Source organism: Etheostoma cragini, chromosome 11 (genome assembly GCF_013103735.1).
Source record: "Etheostoma cragini isolate CJK2018 chromosome 11, CSU_Ecrag_1.0, whole genome shotgun sequence".
NCBI lineage: Eukaryota > Metazoa > Chordata > Actinopteri > Perciformes > Percidae > Etheostoma > Etheostoma cragini.
In genome coordinates this window covers 8615564-8629226 of record NC_048417.1, presented here as the reverse complement: position 1 = coordinate 8629226, position 13663 = coordinate 8615564, and the positions used below count along the sequence as shown (strand labels likewise).

The window sequence follows — 13663 nt, the reverse complement described above, 5'->3', positions numbered from 1 at the left end:
GATAGATAGATAGATAGATAGATAGATAGATAGATAGATAGATAGATAGATAGATAGATAGATAGATAGATAGAGAGCGAGAGAGCAGGTTGGAGGTTGGATTCAGTAGAAGAGTATAGCGTATAGTGTACAGTATAGGGTTGGTTGAGGTCTTGGAAAGTCAAAATCAAGCTGGAGTGTTTTTTCATGTTTTAACCTGTGAACTAAAAATCACGTAATTATATTTTACATCACAACTAGTCATTTTGCAAACTATGAGTTATATCCGAGTGTCTTTTTTGTTTTGCTTTACAAGCTCTAGACACATACTGTACAGTACCATAAACCATAAAATGTGAACACAAAATCAGCATTAATTGTTGTCAAAATGACATTTTCATTGCAAGGTTATGCATTGCAGACTTTCATTTGAATGTGCACCAAATCTATATTAGCATTTAATATTAGCATTCACAAAATCAATGCAGACTCATTGCTCTTTAATAATGGATACAATTACATGGCAACATTCAACCAAGTTTCAGCAATGTGCTAATTGATTTTTATACTACCAGTGTAAAGAATCTCATCCTGTCATTTAGGGTGTGTTGGTTAAATTTCGATGTGTGGCTAACTCAAGGGCTTTGGAGAATAGTACTTTAATCAAGTTCAGACATTTGCTCTTTATCCTTATGAGGACATTCTTTTCTAGTCATGTTTCAGTGTTTGTGTAGTTTTATCTGCTTGTGATAAAGCTGCTTTATCGTTTCATTTGATTCTGTTTTTCTGGCATTTTGCACTAACGCCTCTTCAAAAAAAAAAAAGTTAAACTGTTTTACACATTTACACATACTGAGGACTCTCACTCGAAAAATATTGTGATTTTACTAAAACATTAAGCCTGTATGGTGTATTGCTGTCAGCTGTTGTACACATGCTGATTGGTGTCTATTTGTTTTTTTAGTTTTTTTTTCAGGGTATGATAGAACTGCCATTCAACTTTTACACAACCAGACAGCTTGTTGTTGGAGTTGATGAAAGGTGTTTCTTCACTGAGGGAGATAGGATTGCAGCCCCCCCCCCCCCCCCCCCCCCCCCCCCCCCCCCCCCCCCCGTCTCCAGCCTTGGTTCTTCACAATTATTCACCTGTCTCTGTTTTACTTCTGTAAAGGAAGCAAATCATCATTTGACAATAGCTATGTGTATTTTAACTGTGATCCGCAATTATATGTGCATGAAAATATTGTATCAGGTGCCTGCACACTGAGTTGTTGCCTAGTTACTATTTAAGTACAGTTAAGATGAGAACTCTTCCACTCCTTTCCTATTTTGGGTGCCAAGTATGTAGTTAAGTAAACTGTTTTTGACTGCAGCTTGAATAACAAGGAAGATACAAATATTAGTGTTCATAGAGATAAAACCAGATCCAAGTGAGTGAGAAAAACAATCAGAGAACCAGAAAAAAACTGTCTCTGACTCAGAACAGCTCTGAGTGGGTACTTTAGAGATTTACTGAATTAATTTGTACATCTTTTAATGTTACAACTCTCCCTGTCTGAACATTTTCATATTGCTGCGGCTCAGAGAAATTGTTTTGGATATGAAGAGAGGAATATTATTACCAACATTATGTGGAATTGCTGCACATGTAACAGTAAACTCCTGACAAACCTTAGTATAATTATATTTCTAATGGCCTCCGGTGTCCACAATGTGACAGTAAGTGTATTGATACTGTGCAGGCTTTCTGCAGTTGCTTCTCCCCGCGGTCTCTCCTACGTTAATCCCTCCAATACATGTAGGTCCAATGATTTATGGTCATAATAACCCAAAAAGAGGATTAAGCTAATTAAACCACAGTGCTGTGCTTGTAGTGAACACATTGGTTGGGAATATACCACCCCCACATTTATACCACACACACGCACACCAAAGAAGCTGCGGTTTCTCCAGGGTATCTTTTTTTCCCTCAGTGAAGGATTTGGCCTTTAAAAGCTCATCTTTGGTTAGCATGACTCCACTGTAGAATCATCAGAAGATTACAGTTACTGTAGCTAGCGGCCAGGCTACCTAAAAAGCTAGCTGCTCCATTCTGGAATAACTATAATAAAGCTACAGCTGTGGGTTCCCCCAGCTATGCTAGGTGATGGCCTTGAATGTAATGCTACACTTAAAGCTACGCGATGGTTGCTGGGATCATATAAGCCTGTAACACGCTGGATTAATGATGACAAGGTTGCCAGTATTAATACAGTAGAAGGTCTGCAGGCTATGTACTGTAATCCTGATGAACAACAAGGAAACTGCTAACACTGGGTGATGACAACTGGAGGCCATGAACCACTCCAGATACTGTAAATGACACTGGCGTCCAAGCTAAAGTTGAATAATGCTAGCTTCAGGTGGTGCAGGTCTGTACAGACCTCTTGCTGGAGATAAGTGATGGATTCAGACTCAGTTACTCAACTAAAATCTAGAATTCTTTTTGACTGGATAACAGATGAAAGGATTTATAAGAATGTACAAATATGTGGGTTTACACTAGTTTCTTCACTAGCAAAGTAGGGATGTAGCTAGTTCTGAGCGACAATCCTAAATCAAAACAACCTCTACAAATAATGGTTGCTGAATCCATTTTCCGATAAACAGTTCATAAGGTTTTTATTTTCTTTGGTTCAACTAACAACACAAAATTACTTTTTAAATCATGTGCTCTCCACAGTAAAATCATTCCTCAAAGTATAGTCAAACAATGTGGAGAGTTCTGACATCTGATTAGCCTCCAAACCCAACAGTACCTTTCCAGTATCTGAAACAATAACACTCTTACTAACAGAGCCCTTTGCATTTATTTGTGTCTTAATGCAGGGATGCTTTTTTTGTGGACTCAACTTTTTTTAAGGTTAGTTTAGTTGTGAATTTGGTTGAAAAGTCAGAGCACTTTTTCCACAATTACTTATATTGTATGTCAAACAACATCTTCTGATTGGTATACAGACTTAATCGTGTAATTGATTGAAAAGTTTAGCTTCTATACGAGCGATAACTTGTTCAGAAAAAAACAACAACAAGCAGTTCAGGTGACTTAATGTGGTTTAAACAAATAATTCATCATTATCTGCATCAGTCAAATCCATCTTCATTCATGTGTCTCCTACATTAACCCCAAACTCGTCCCCAAATGCTTACACTTTGCAGAGCTCACAGCAAACAGCTCCTGGACACATTAGCCTGGTGTGTGTTCTGTCTGAGGGTCACTGAGAGGGCAGCTGTAGTTAGCAGCTTAAGCTGCATGTCTGACCCAGTTGGACACGGCTAAATTACCAATGTCATTGTACTACCAGTCTATCACTCATCAGGAAATTACTGAGGCAGGGCATTTTGGCCATGAGTAGGAGCATGAGGACATTCATAAATCTAGAGGACCACCTAAGAAGCAGAAGAAGAAGAGCAGAGGGCCTTTAAAAAAGGTTCACCTTATGATGTTTTCTTTGAAAATATCTCTATGAGCTCAACAACTTACAAGTTAAAGTATCTTTAGGACTATGTACATGTGCTAGGTTTTAGCCTTACTCAAACCTCCAGGTTAAGAAATATTGTGTTAACACAGGTTAAGACAATTAACATAGATTAAGACAATTCTTTAGGACATGGAAACATTTTTCATTATGTTGGTTCTGAACTCCAGCACATTGGGTTTGAAAAGACTATGAGGAAGAAATACTAGCTTTACTTCAAGTGTGTTAATAGTGCAGGAATTGTTTTTATTTCTATATATAGTCTCCTAATTCAAGGGCACAGTTAAGTAACTGGAAAAGTTGAATACACTTGAATAAAGTCATTATTTTCCATATTTGTTGCCAAGTCTCACAGACATAATCAGACACTTGGTGTATTCCCAGCTGAAGCTCTGTCAGGCATGTACTACAGCCAGCTTTGAATCTTTTTAGGGCACTTTGCCTGCAGTCTGGTCTTTAGCATTTACACATGATCAGTTGAATCACTTGGCCAACCAAAAACATCACAATGTTTGGCCATAAAACTCCTTTGTTGTTAAGTATGTATATTGTCCTGTTGGATTGCCCTAAAGCTGGGGAACCTTGGACTAATATCACACAAGCAACTGAGCACAAAGATCAGAAATAACAGTGGCGGTGTCATATTTCACAAATGAGTGTTAAATAAATTACAGATACAGTACATTTCCAGGTTTGTTGCTTGTTCATGTAGAAGGTGGTGAAATTAGTATTCCTGTTATTTGTGAAACATGTCAAAATGATGATAGGACAAGATCTTATGTTGCAGATCTTTGTCAAAATGGCCCCATGTATACAAAAGGCTACGAATATTACAGTAGTCACATAATATCGATGTGAATACCCTGAGGATACAGCTTTAAGTGAGCACTGTAACCTCATAATCAAAGTGCTGAAATAATGTCATATATAGTACTTGTGGTGAAAAGTGGTAATACATGTAATGAAGGTCCTACCTGTGTGGGTCCTCTGATGTGCCTTCAGATGGGAGCTCTTGGTGTAAACTTTCCTGCAGCCATTAAACTGGCACCGGTGGACTCTCTTTTTGTTCTCTGGTATGTCTCCTCCAAGACTTCCTCCTCCCCCCTGCTCGCCGTCACTGAGGGCTCCTCCACGGCTTGGCGGTGATGGTAATGCTCGTGCTGCCACCAGTTTAGCCGCTCCAAACCCAACCTTCTTTGCCACAAATTTGAGCGTTAGTGTACCGTCCGCAGTCGCAGTCAGTGTTTGTGTGGGCTTGATGAGGTGGCGGCCGAGCTCTGGTGACGATGGCGGTGTAAGGGATGTAACAGCAGCACTGAGCTGTGCGGCACTGACTCCTGCGAGGACTTGGTCCTTTGGTGTGAGGGTGTCAGTACCTGCCTCTGCTTGGGTCCTGCTGGGGTTGGGCACCTGGAGGATTTTGGCCTGGACCTTGGGGAGGGTTATCAGTAGTGGAGGTGGGCTGGGCTGGTCAGGGAGGCTGGGGAGGAGGGGGTCCATCAGGTCCTCGTCGCTGTCACCGCCCTGTATGAAGGTTGGTGTTAAGAGACAGTCCAGCTCCTCATCAAACAGCTCTGAGAGTCTCTTGGGCTCCGTCTGTAGATACCGCTCCAACTCAAGACATGTCTGCAAGAAAAGGAAGCACATGAGTGAGACATAAACATACTTTACAAATCTTAGTTAGGTATTTCTCGCAACTGAAGTCACACCATCTACATATGCAAGATGCTGTCTCACAGGTTGGTGACTAAATGGCCTTTGGTCATCAGGTTCATCCATGCTTCAGCAAGTCCATTTCATTTGTATACCCCAACACATGTCAGCTATATAGACACCCGTTGACTAACATAAAATCATATTCAAACATGTGTAGAGGAATGTATAACCTCGCCAATCTCAATGTTACCTGATTGATACCTTTGTGCCAGCAATATTTACTTCAGCTATCATATTTCATACATATCATATTTTTTGGCATTGTTGACTTGGCTGTTATTTAATGTTCATGTATACACCAATCTCTGATCTCAGAACACCATCATTCTGTATGTAAAAACTTAGAGGATGGAGGATTTGTTGTTGCTGCTTAGATTCTTTGAGAGGACACTTTTATTTGTGATAAATGCTCACTTCCTTAACGTGTCTCTGACTGAAACAGTAATCCAGCATTGACTACACTGAATTTCACTGCAATGCCAGGAACAGCACCTTTCTATCATTGTTGAACTTGCATGACTTTCCATGGTTTCTGACCACTCAATGGAGGTGTTAGTTCAGAGCTTATCAATCAAGTCATTCTACCATGGGCAACCCTGGTAATGGGGACACACTCATTAGAAATCGGCTCCATAGCGCTACTAGATGTCAAAAACTCCAAAGGGAACCTTAAAGATAGAGAAAGACCATGGTTGTGGTTAAAAGAAACAACATCTGATCATAAGTCAGGATGCTAGGATCTGGAACAAAAGCAGCCCCCCATGTCAAAGTCACATTCCTTGTGTCCAGCCTCCACCATTTAAGGACGAGTGTAGGATTGTAATGAAAATATAAACTTAGGTTGGTTTAACTGTTTGAACAAAAGACCAATGAAATTTCTTTCAGGGGTTTTCTACCATCTACAGAGTGCATGTTCAGAACCACTATTTACTAGTCTATTTCAATTCTAATACACACTGCAGGCTTTATATTTCTCTGCAGCTGTTGACCATGTCACCTGGCACATGGCAGTCCAGAGAGAGGAGGGATTTAGTCTGTGATTGATTGCCGCTGCCTGGCCGAGCTCTCTGGAGCCCTGAACTGTGGAAGTCTTGCCTGTTTCCCTCTGCTCACCCAAATCATCCAGCCATGGAAGTTATATCACAAGATACGGGAAGGAAGTTGAGCAAGATGATGGAGGGAAAGTCAAACAAAGAAATAAAAGAGAAGGAAACGAGATAAGATAAGGGAGAAAAAAACAAGCAAGTAATTCTAAATTTGTTTTTTCAACCTTTTGACTCAGAGACAACAGAGACATCTGTGCATTGTTCATCCAGTTCCAGTTTCAGTTCTGGTTGCAGAGCAGCTTCACCACAGTTGTTCATCTGCTGGGGCTTCAGTGCCTTGGTCAAGGGCACTGGCCACATCACCTCAAAGGATTTGAGCCAGAAACCTTTAGGTCAGTAACCTAATTTTCTAACCTCAAGGCTAAACATATACACTTTCATGTTCTCTGTAATTCCTGCCCCTTCTCACTTGAACAACCAACTGCACTTCTGAGGTCTGCATGGGACTTTAGTCGAGCCCGCTCCTGCTTTGATCTCTTACACCTGCAACACAGGTTTTATTGAACTCCTGTCTGCCTTGTTCCACGGGGGAAATAAGACACATGTAGCTGTTATAGCTGATCGTAATGAAAAGAAGTAAAAGTGAAGTTTCCACAGCTGTTTGATATCAAATGTGAACCAAAAATCAAATGCTACTAAAGGGTACAAAGAGTGCCTCTTATTGTGTAGAGGTTTTACAAAGCAACAGATGCAAACCAGATGGTGGAACATCAGATTTTAGAGCAGCAGTTTTAGTTAATATGGACACAATGAAACTGTTAAAACATATGGCAAAATAACGTGTCATTAATCAATTCATGGTTAACTCCAAAATAATGACATATTTTCCATTATGAAATTTCACCCTGTAATGACAATGCAAACCACTAATCCAACCAACAGTAGTAGCGTTGAATTTCATGAAAATTCTCACCAAAATCTGCTCCTGTTCCCCTGAAGAAACACATGTTTGTGGATTTGCCTGTGTGTTCCCATAATAAAGACTTTTGAATGTACTATAATAACGAAATCTTCACCAAACCTCATTAAAGTTGTTGCCAACTTTCATACGTACAGTTTACTGTACGTACTGTCCAACCTTCACATATCATCACTGTAGTGATCAAACTGGATTGAACTTTCAACTGTAGATTTACAGTCCAGTTGTGTGGCAAAATAAACAAAACTATGCAAGTAGAAAGCATGATCATTAAATCACAAAACCGATTAGCAATGAACACCGAAGATAACAGTTAAGATAATCACTGTAATTTTACGACTAAATATCCAAAAAGTGTGCTACTAATCCTGGTCCAGCCATAGAAATGGCATTATAATGTTTGACCAGTCAGAATATTTGAACTTTATCATTAAGATAATATGTAGCATATATAAATACAGAAGAGCAGATGGTTGTGTAAAACGGCGTCTAAGTTCTGTGTTTAAAATTAAATTTCCTCTCCAGCAAAAGAGTGTTCACTTCTTGGGTAACAATCTTTAAAATCTATAGTTGAGTAAACACATTCTCTTCCTGTTTTTGTGAATTTTTTTTTGTCAGGGGAGAGAGAGAGAGAGAGAGAGAGAGAGAGAGAGAGAGAGAGAGAGAGAGAGAGAGAGAGAAAGAGAGAGAGAGTGAGAGAGAGAGAGAGAGAGAGAGAGAGAGAAGACAGCAAGCTGCTCTGTGGCTGTCCACTCAGCACTTTCTTGCAAGCTACCTGGCTGCAACACTCTCCTGCAGCATACCGCCTTTGCTGTATCTATTTGGGATTGAATTATTTCCTCTGTGTAGCCAAAGGCCTCGGGCAGCTGAGGGTTCTCATCTTGATCCTTTAGCTCTTTCCACCTCTGCTATTGGAGCAAATTATAGCCACTATAGAATTTTGTTTTACTTTTTTCTTAGCCACATCTGGTCGACTTGGTCCATTCAGATCGGCCAACACTGGAGCTTTACTCTGCTCAGCCTCAGTGACGAGACAGACAAACCAACACATTTAGTCTGAACTTCTGTTGAGTGGTGATAAGCTGAACTTTCCTCTTCCTCTTTTTTCCCCCCTTAATTCTTCCTTTTAAAAGAATATCTCTTTTCCTAGGGATGTATATTTGCATATGAATATGAACCGACGATATCTCTTTAGGAGAGTAACACTGCTTCATAAGGAAACTTGAAAATGAGAAGCAACATGTACAAAAGCAAAGATGACGCCAAGTAACAATATCTTTTGCAACAGCTCTTAGTCCTGAGGAAAACTTTCGGATTAGCCTTTTGACCACTGTTGCTATGATTTGTTAGCATTGGTATTCCTTTGTGTAGTTTTGTGTAATACAATATCTAATCAAGCACGCTAAAGGAGGCTATTATGTCTGTTTAAATTAGATCAGTCATTGCTAATGCATCTAGAAACCGATAGTGTAGATTATCAAGCAGACATCAGGTTATCTAGAGTGGAACTTAAACAGCCAAATGCTTTATTGCAGGGCAACTTAGCTGCCTGGTTTGGATAGTAGAATTATAAGTACGCTGCTCCTTGATCACTCATAGCTATATTAACAGAGTCTGAGAGGGATTACAAACCCGACCAATCACGCAGGCTTCTAAACAAATATGGTTTCTTTCAAATAACATTCCAAAAGTTAATACAATGAAAGCCATCATTCGAATTATGCACCGTATTGTGAAAGAACAGTGTTTAATGTTGAACCAAGAAGTAAATCCCCACCAACGATTAACTTATCAGACCTGACTCATTAGGTTTGGTTTAAATTTTAAATTCTCTCTTCCAATCAGTGGTTTAGAAAATATCATGTTTGCAGAAGTACTTGTTATTGATTGGAGGGTAGGTGTCAACTGTTGTAAATCAATGTGGGATGTATATTAAATTAAAAGTCACAAGTGTACCATTGAGGTACATGGGTTACTTGGCCATCTGCCTAACACAGCTAGAGATTCAAGATACTCTGAGGATGTAAAGGTCATCAAAAGGAGTACTGTGCTACTGCACTGTGTGGATAACATTATAAATCCTCGTCAGATACAACTACATCCCCATCAATATCAGCTCTCTTTGATGCAGTAAATGCAGCCTCTATTAGTGATTTCTGACAGCACACTGTACCATTCTTATCACTTGGACTAGAAATCAAAAATAGAAAGGTCTGTGTGTCTCTTAGCGGGGGCTGGACTGTTGCTGGGGATTGTGGGAGGTGGGCGGGGAGGACAGAGGGTAGAGAGAGCCTGAGGCTGTAGAAGAGGAGCGAACGGCAATCAAACCCACGGCTGGCAGTGAACACACCGCCTCTGACATTACACGTATAACCTTCTCCTTTGTCTGTTTCTCCTATACACAATGAATATCAGGTAACAATGAGTGTGTGTGTGTGTGTGTCAGTTGGCTAACAGCTCAGACTGATAGCATGTGTAGGGCTCACCTCCTGTCCCCCTGCTCAGTCCCACACCGTATGGACAAAGGTCACATCAACACACACACACACACACACACACACACACACACACACACACACACACACACACACACACACACACACACACACACACACACACACACACACAGCCAGTAACACTCATTCCCATAAAAACATTTTGTTGACTGACTGTTAGAGCGTTTCAACACTCGGATGGACACAAATCTCTCCCTGAATCATCAGTGCAAACACTGAGCTGAAGAAAATTTGCTTTACGGACAAAAAAGTCAAATCTACAACACAGTGAACACAACAGTTTTTGGACAGAAGTCAATGGAGACCCTCTGCAGCAAGAAACATCCAATCAGAGAGCTTGAGATTCAGTTGCTGGCAGCTAATGGCTGGCTGAAGTTAGAGGTTTATCTATGTAGAACAAATAAAGGAGAAATAAAAAAACTAATGCTGCATTCGTGTCATCTTTGGCACAATAGGATGAGTGGGAAAAAATCCCATTATTCTGACTTGTGAGTGTGTTTGCATTATTTTGAAATAGTTACCTTTTTGCTAGCCCTGGAGTCATACCAGATACATGCACATGTGAACAAACAAACCCACAAATACATACTGCATAGCTGTATGTGTGTTAATAATGGATTTTATCTGGATTTAACCGACAGCATTGGTGGCTTGGCAGCCATTTGGCCACCAGTTTGTTGACACTTCTGTAGTTGTTTTCAACAATTGGGAGATAATGTAGCTGCCAGAAATTATGAATTTCCCAATTGAATGTGGCATGAGGTTCAGTGTTTTGTTCCTGATTGCAATGATGAAGTGTTCAGAATATGGCAAATCTGTGATTTCACTGGCTGGCAAGCTTCTTCACAGACACTGAGGCTCATGAGTACTTTAGTGTTAATACCTAACATACAAAATAAAAAAAGAATTAAAAGCAAAACTCTGTAATATTGTAAAACCATCAAGGACAGTCAAGTGTTTCTTTGTTGAAGACAGAGAGAAAATTTGTTTCAAATGACATGGAGTTTTAATTACTAGTGTGGAAACACATGTAGAACCAGCTGCTCTGCCTATTTACTCTAATTTCTATTGGTTGATCGGTGTAAGAAATCAGTCACCAATAAAAACTATTACTCTGTGTTCATATGGCAGCGCACATGTACGGAGACAATCTGCAGAGGACAGTTCCGGTAATGAACTAGGTTTACAGAATTATGTCCACTGTGATAATTTCATGGTCTTCAATGTTGCATGATTTAATTATGTAACTGTATTAAGAGCAATGTCAAACAAGATCAAAAGCAAATGTCACTCCACAGCAAAGCATATATCCTTTATCTGAAGGCGCTACAGGTTCATATAGTGATTCTACATACTCTATATTTGGTTGGGATCAATTTGTGGATTTATTTCACACTTTCATATAATTCAATTCAATTTTATGCATATTATCAATTCATAACAAGAATTATTTCAAGATACTTTACATTCTCTAATTTACAAGGACCCAACAGTTCTAGTAGTTCCCTCCAGAGCAAGCAACTCAGGGACTCACAGAGCTGAAGATAAAAACAAAGGATCCATCTTGTCCTTCTGCATACTCTGTTCCCTCAATGGACGCTTCTTTCCCTTTATATTTTTGAGTGTTTGATTTATATCTCATCTAAAATAGCTACCAGTGACGTGCAAGGTCCTTTCTGTGTGTGTGTGTGTGTGTGTGTGTGTGTGTGTGTGTGTGTGTGTGTGTGCGCATGCATGCGTGTGCGTGCGCAGACTGCTGAAGTCCATTAATAATAAATGCAGAGAGCAGAGGGCTCTCTGGATGGAAGCGCTAAGAGCTTTTGAGAGACAAAAGATCATTGAGGATGGAGCTCAGCAAACAGACTGAAGTGGGTGGTTCAGCAGGAGATGCTCCATCTGTGTTTGCATGCACACAGTTATGTGTAGGACAATGGTGAAATTAAGCCATTTACGTGATTCTGTAAAGTGACACTTCCTATAATGGTCTGCATCACATGTGCTTATTGCTAGAGGAATGACTAAACAGAACATGAGCAACATCAACAGCTTTTATTCTGCAATATTTTTACAAAGCCACCAACCAATACTTTTTAAGAAAGTAACAAAAAAAAAAAAAGAAGGGTACTGAATGGTTTATTGCTAAGGCCATATGGTCAAAATTAAATGATTTAATAATATAGAAATAACTATAACAATAACGTACAGTATTTCACTTGTAAATTGCTGTTGTATGACAAAAATAACCACCAGATAGAAAAAGAGTATTTTACAATAAGCTTTCAATGCACTGCAAGGTGCTTTCAAGTGAATGCAACATCTGTGTTGTTTTTCAAAAAATGGCAGCTGCACACTGCTTCATGTCCCATTGTTCTCCTCTACAGCAAAATAAATTCACACTTTACACTGTTTATAGCATTTTAACTGTGTTTAATTCAGATGCTAGCTAAAGGTAGGCTAATGTTAGCTGCTGTTGAGTTTAGTGCTAACTAGCGTCATGTGCAGTGATGATTCTGTTGAGATACTTCTGCTGTTGAGAGAAGCGTTTTAACCTAGCTTTTCCATGCTCAGCCACATGTTAGTTTTATTGCATGTATGAGAGATTGTGTGTGGATGTTGGTAGTGGGTCTGTGTCTGTGGGTGTCTGGGGATGCATTTAAGTGATGGGGTCAATTGCTTTAACAATATAGCATTTTTGCTACATTTTAAATGTTTGAAAAGTGCTCTATAAAAACGTTGGATTGATTGATTGATATCAGTGGCACCAAAATAAAGCACCAAAATCTGTGTGGCTTTTCGGTCCGGTAGATCCCTGTTCATTTAGGCGCCGGTGCCGTATTAGCACCGAGTCTCGGTCCCAACCCTACCCACCCTTTTACAAACTATTAACCATCAAAACTAGGTTTCGTGAAGTGAGAAATGCAGATGCAATTTCTTGATTCTGCATTTTTTATTTTTCTGTTTAATTCAGAAACGGATTCTGCTGTACAGCTTTGAACAAATTTCCACTATGCTTATTTTCAGGTTCATATCTGTATTTTGGGTTTATACTACAACATGATGACATGCTTTAATGTTCATAAACCACATAATATTCCTCATACCGTCTGTCTGTAAAAATCCCAGTCTGCTATGATTGGTCAGCATTTCTGAGTCTTCTGCTTCTGCGCACTCTGCCTTTCTGCACCATCATTGCCGCTGAGCTGGGAGCCGGAATCGACAGTAACGACACTGTAATGGCACTTTCTACCTATTAAAAGTATAGTTGTGATAAAACAAACAAAAGTCTTGACAGCTCAATTAAAGACAGCATTTTCTGTTATGTGCAGTATTTCCATTACACCTCAAGCTGGTTCGAAATAGAAAAAAACATTGAGATATAAGAGTTTCAAATTAGAAACAAGTTTCTTGCCATACTCTTAAGATTAAAATGTCTGTGTAACATCAGACAGACAGACAGATGAAGAAGCAGCAGCAGCAGCTCAGCCAGTAGGAGATACATGGTGGAAATCTTGTGATGTAAATGTCAGGTATACGCTAACAGTATAAAAACAGCCTTTTACACAGAATAGGATTTGGCTCATGGAACTGCTTGATAAGCTGAGCGTTAGTACATTTACACTTCAGACACAGAGCAGTCTGGAAAAATGAAAACTATTGGGAAAAAGAACAGTCCGGCTCCTGCAATTTGTCCAAGCCTGATGGATCCAGCAATAACCCTCCGGGTTGTCAATACTCCATTGCATTATAAAGCAACATATGTGCACAACTAAAGTATAGTCAGTTGGTAAACCAGTAAAACTGACATTAACAGATTGACAAAACCAACAGTTTGGGTAATGAGGTGATGCTTTTAATGTTTGCTTATGTTTTCTTTTACACATGGTTTTTCCAGATTGTCTTTTTTAAAAC

At 39.6% G+C, this 13663-nt stretch overlaps 1 protein-coding gene across 1 annotated transcript in view; it reads right to left on the bottom strand.

Annotated features, from left to right (window-relative positions):
- klf7b (Kruppel-like factor 7b) overlaps nt 1–13663 on the bottom strand; it is a 64507-nt gene that overhangs the window by 14899 nt on the left and 35945 nt on the right. The window contains exon 2 of the mRNA XM_034885240.1: nt 4472–5123. Within this exon, the coding sequence (XP_034741131.1) occupies nt 4472–5123 (652 nt within the window). The remainder of the gene's footprint in view (nt 1–4471; nt 5124–13663) is intronic.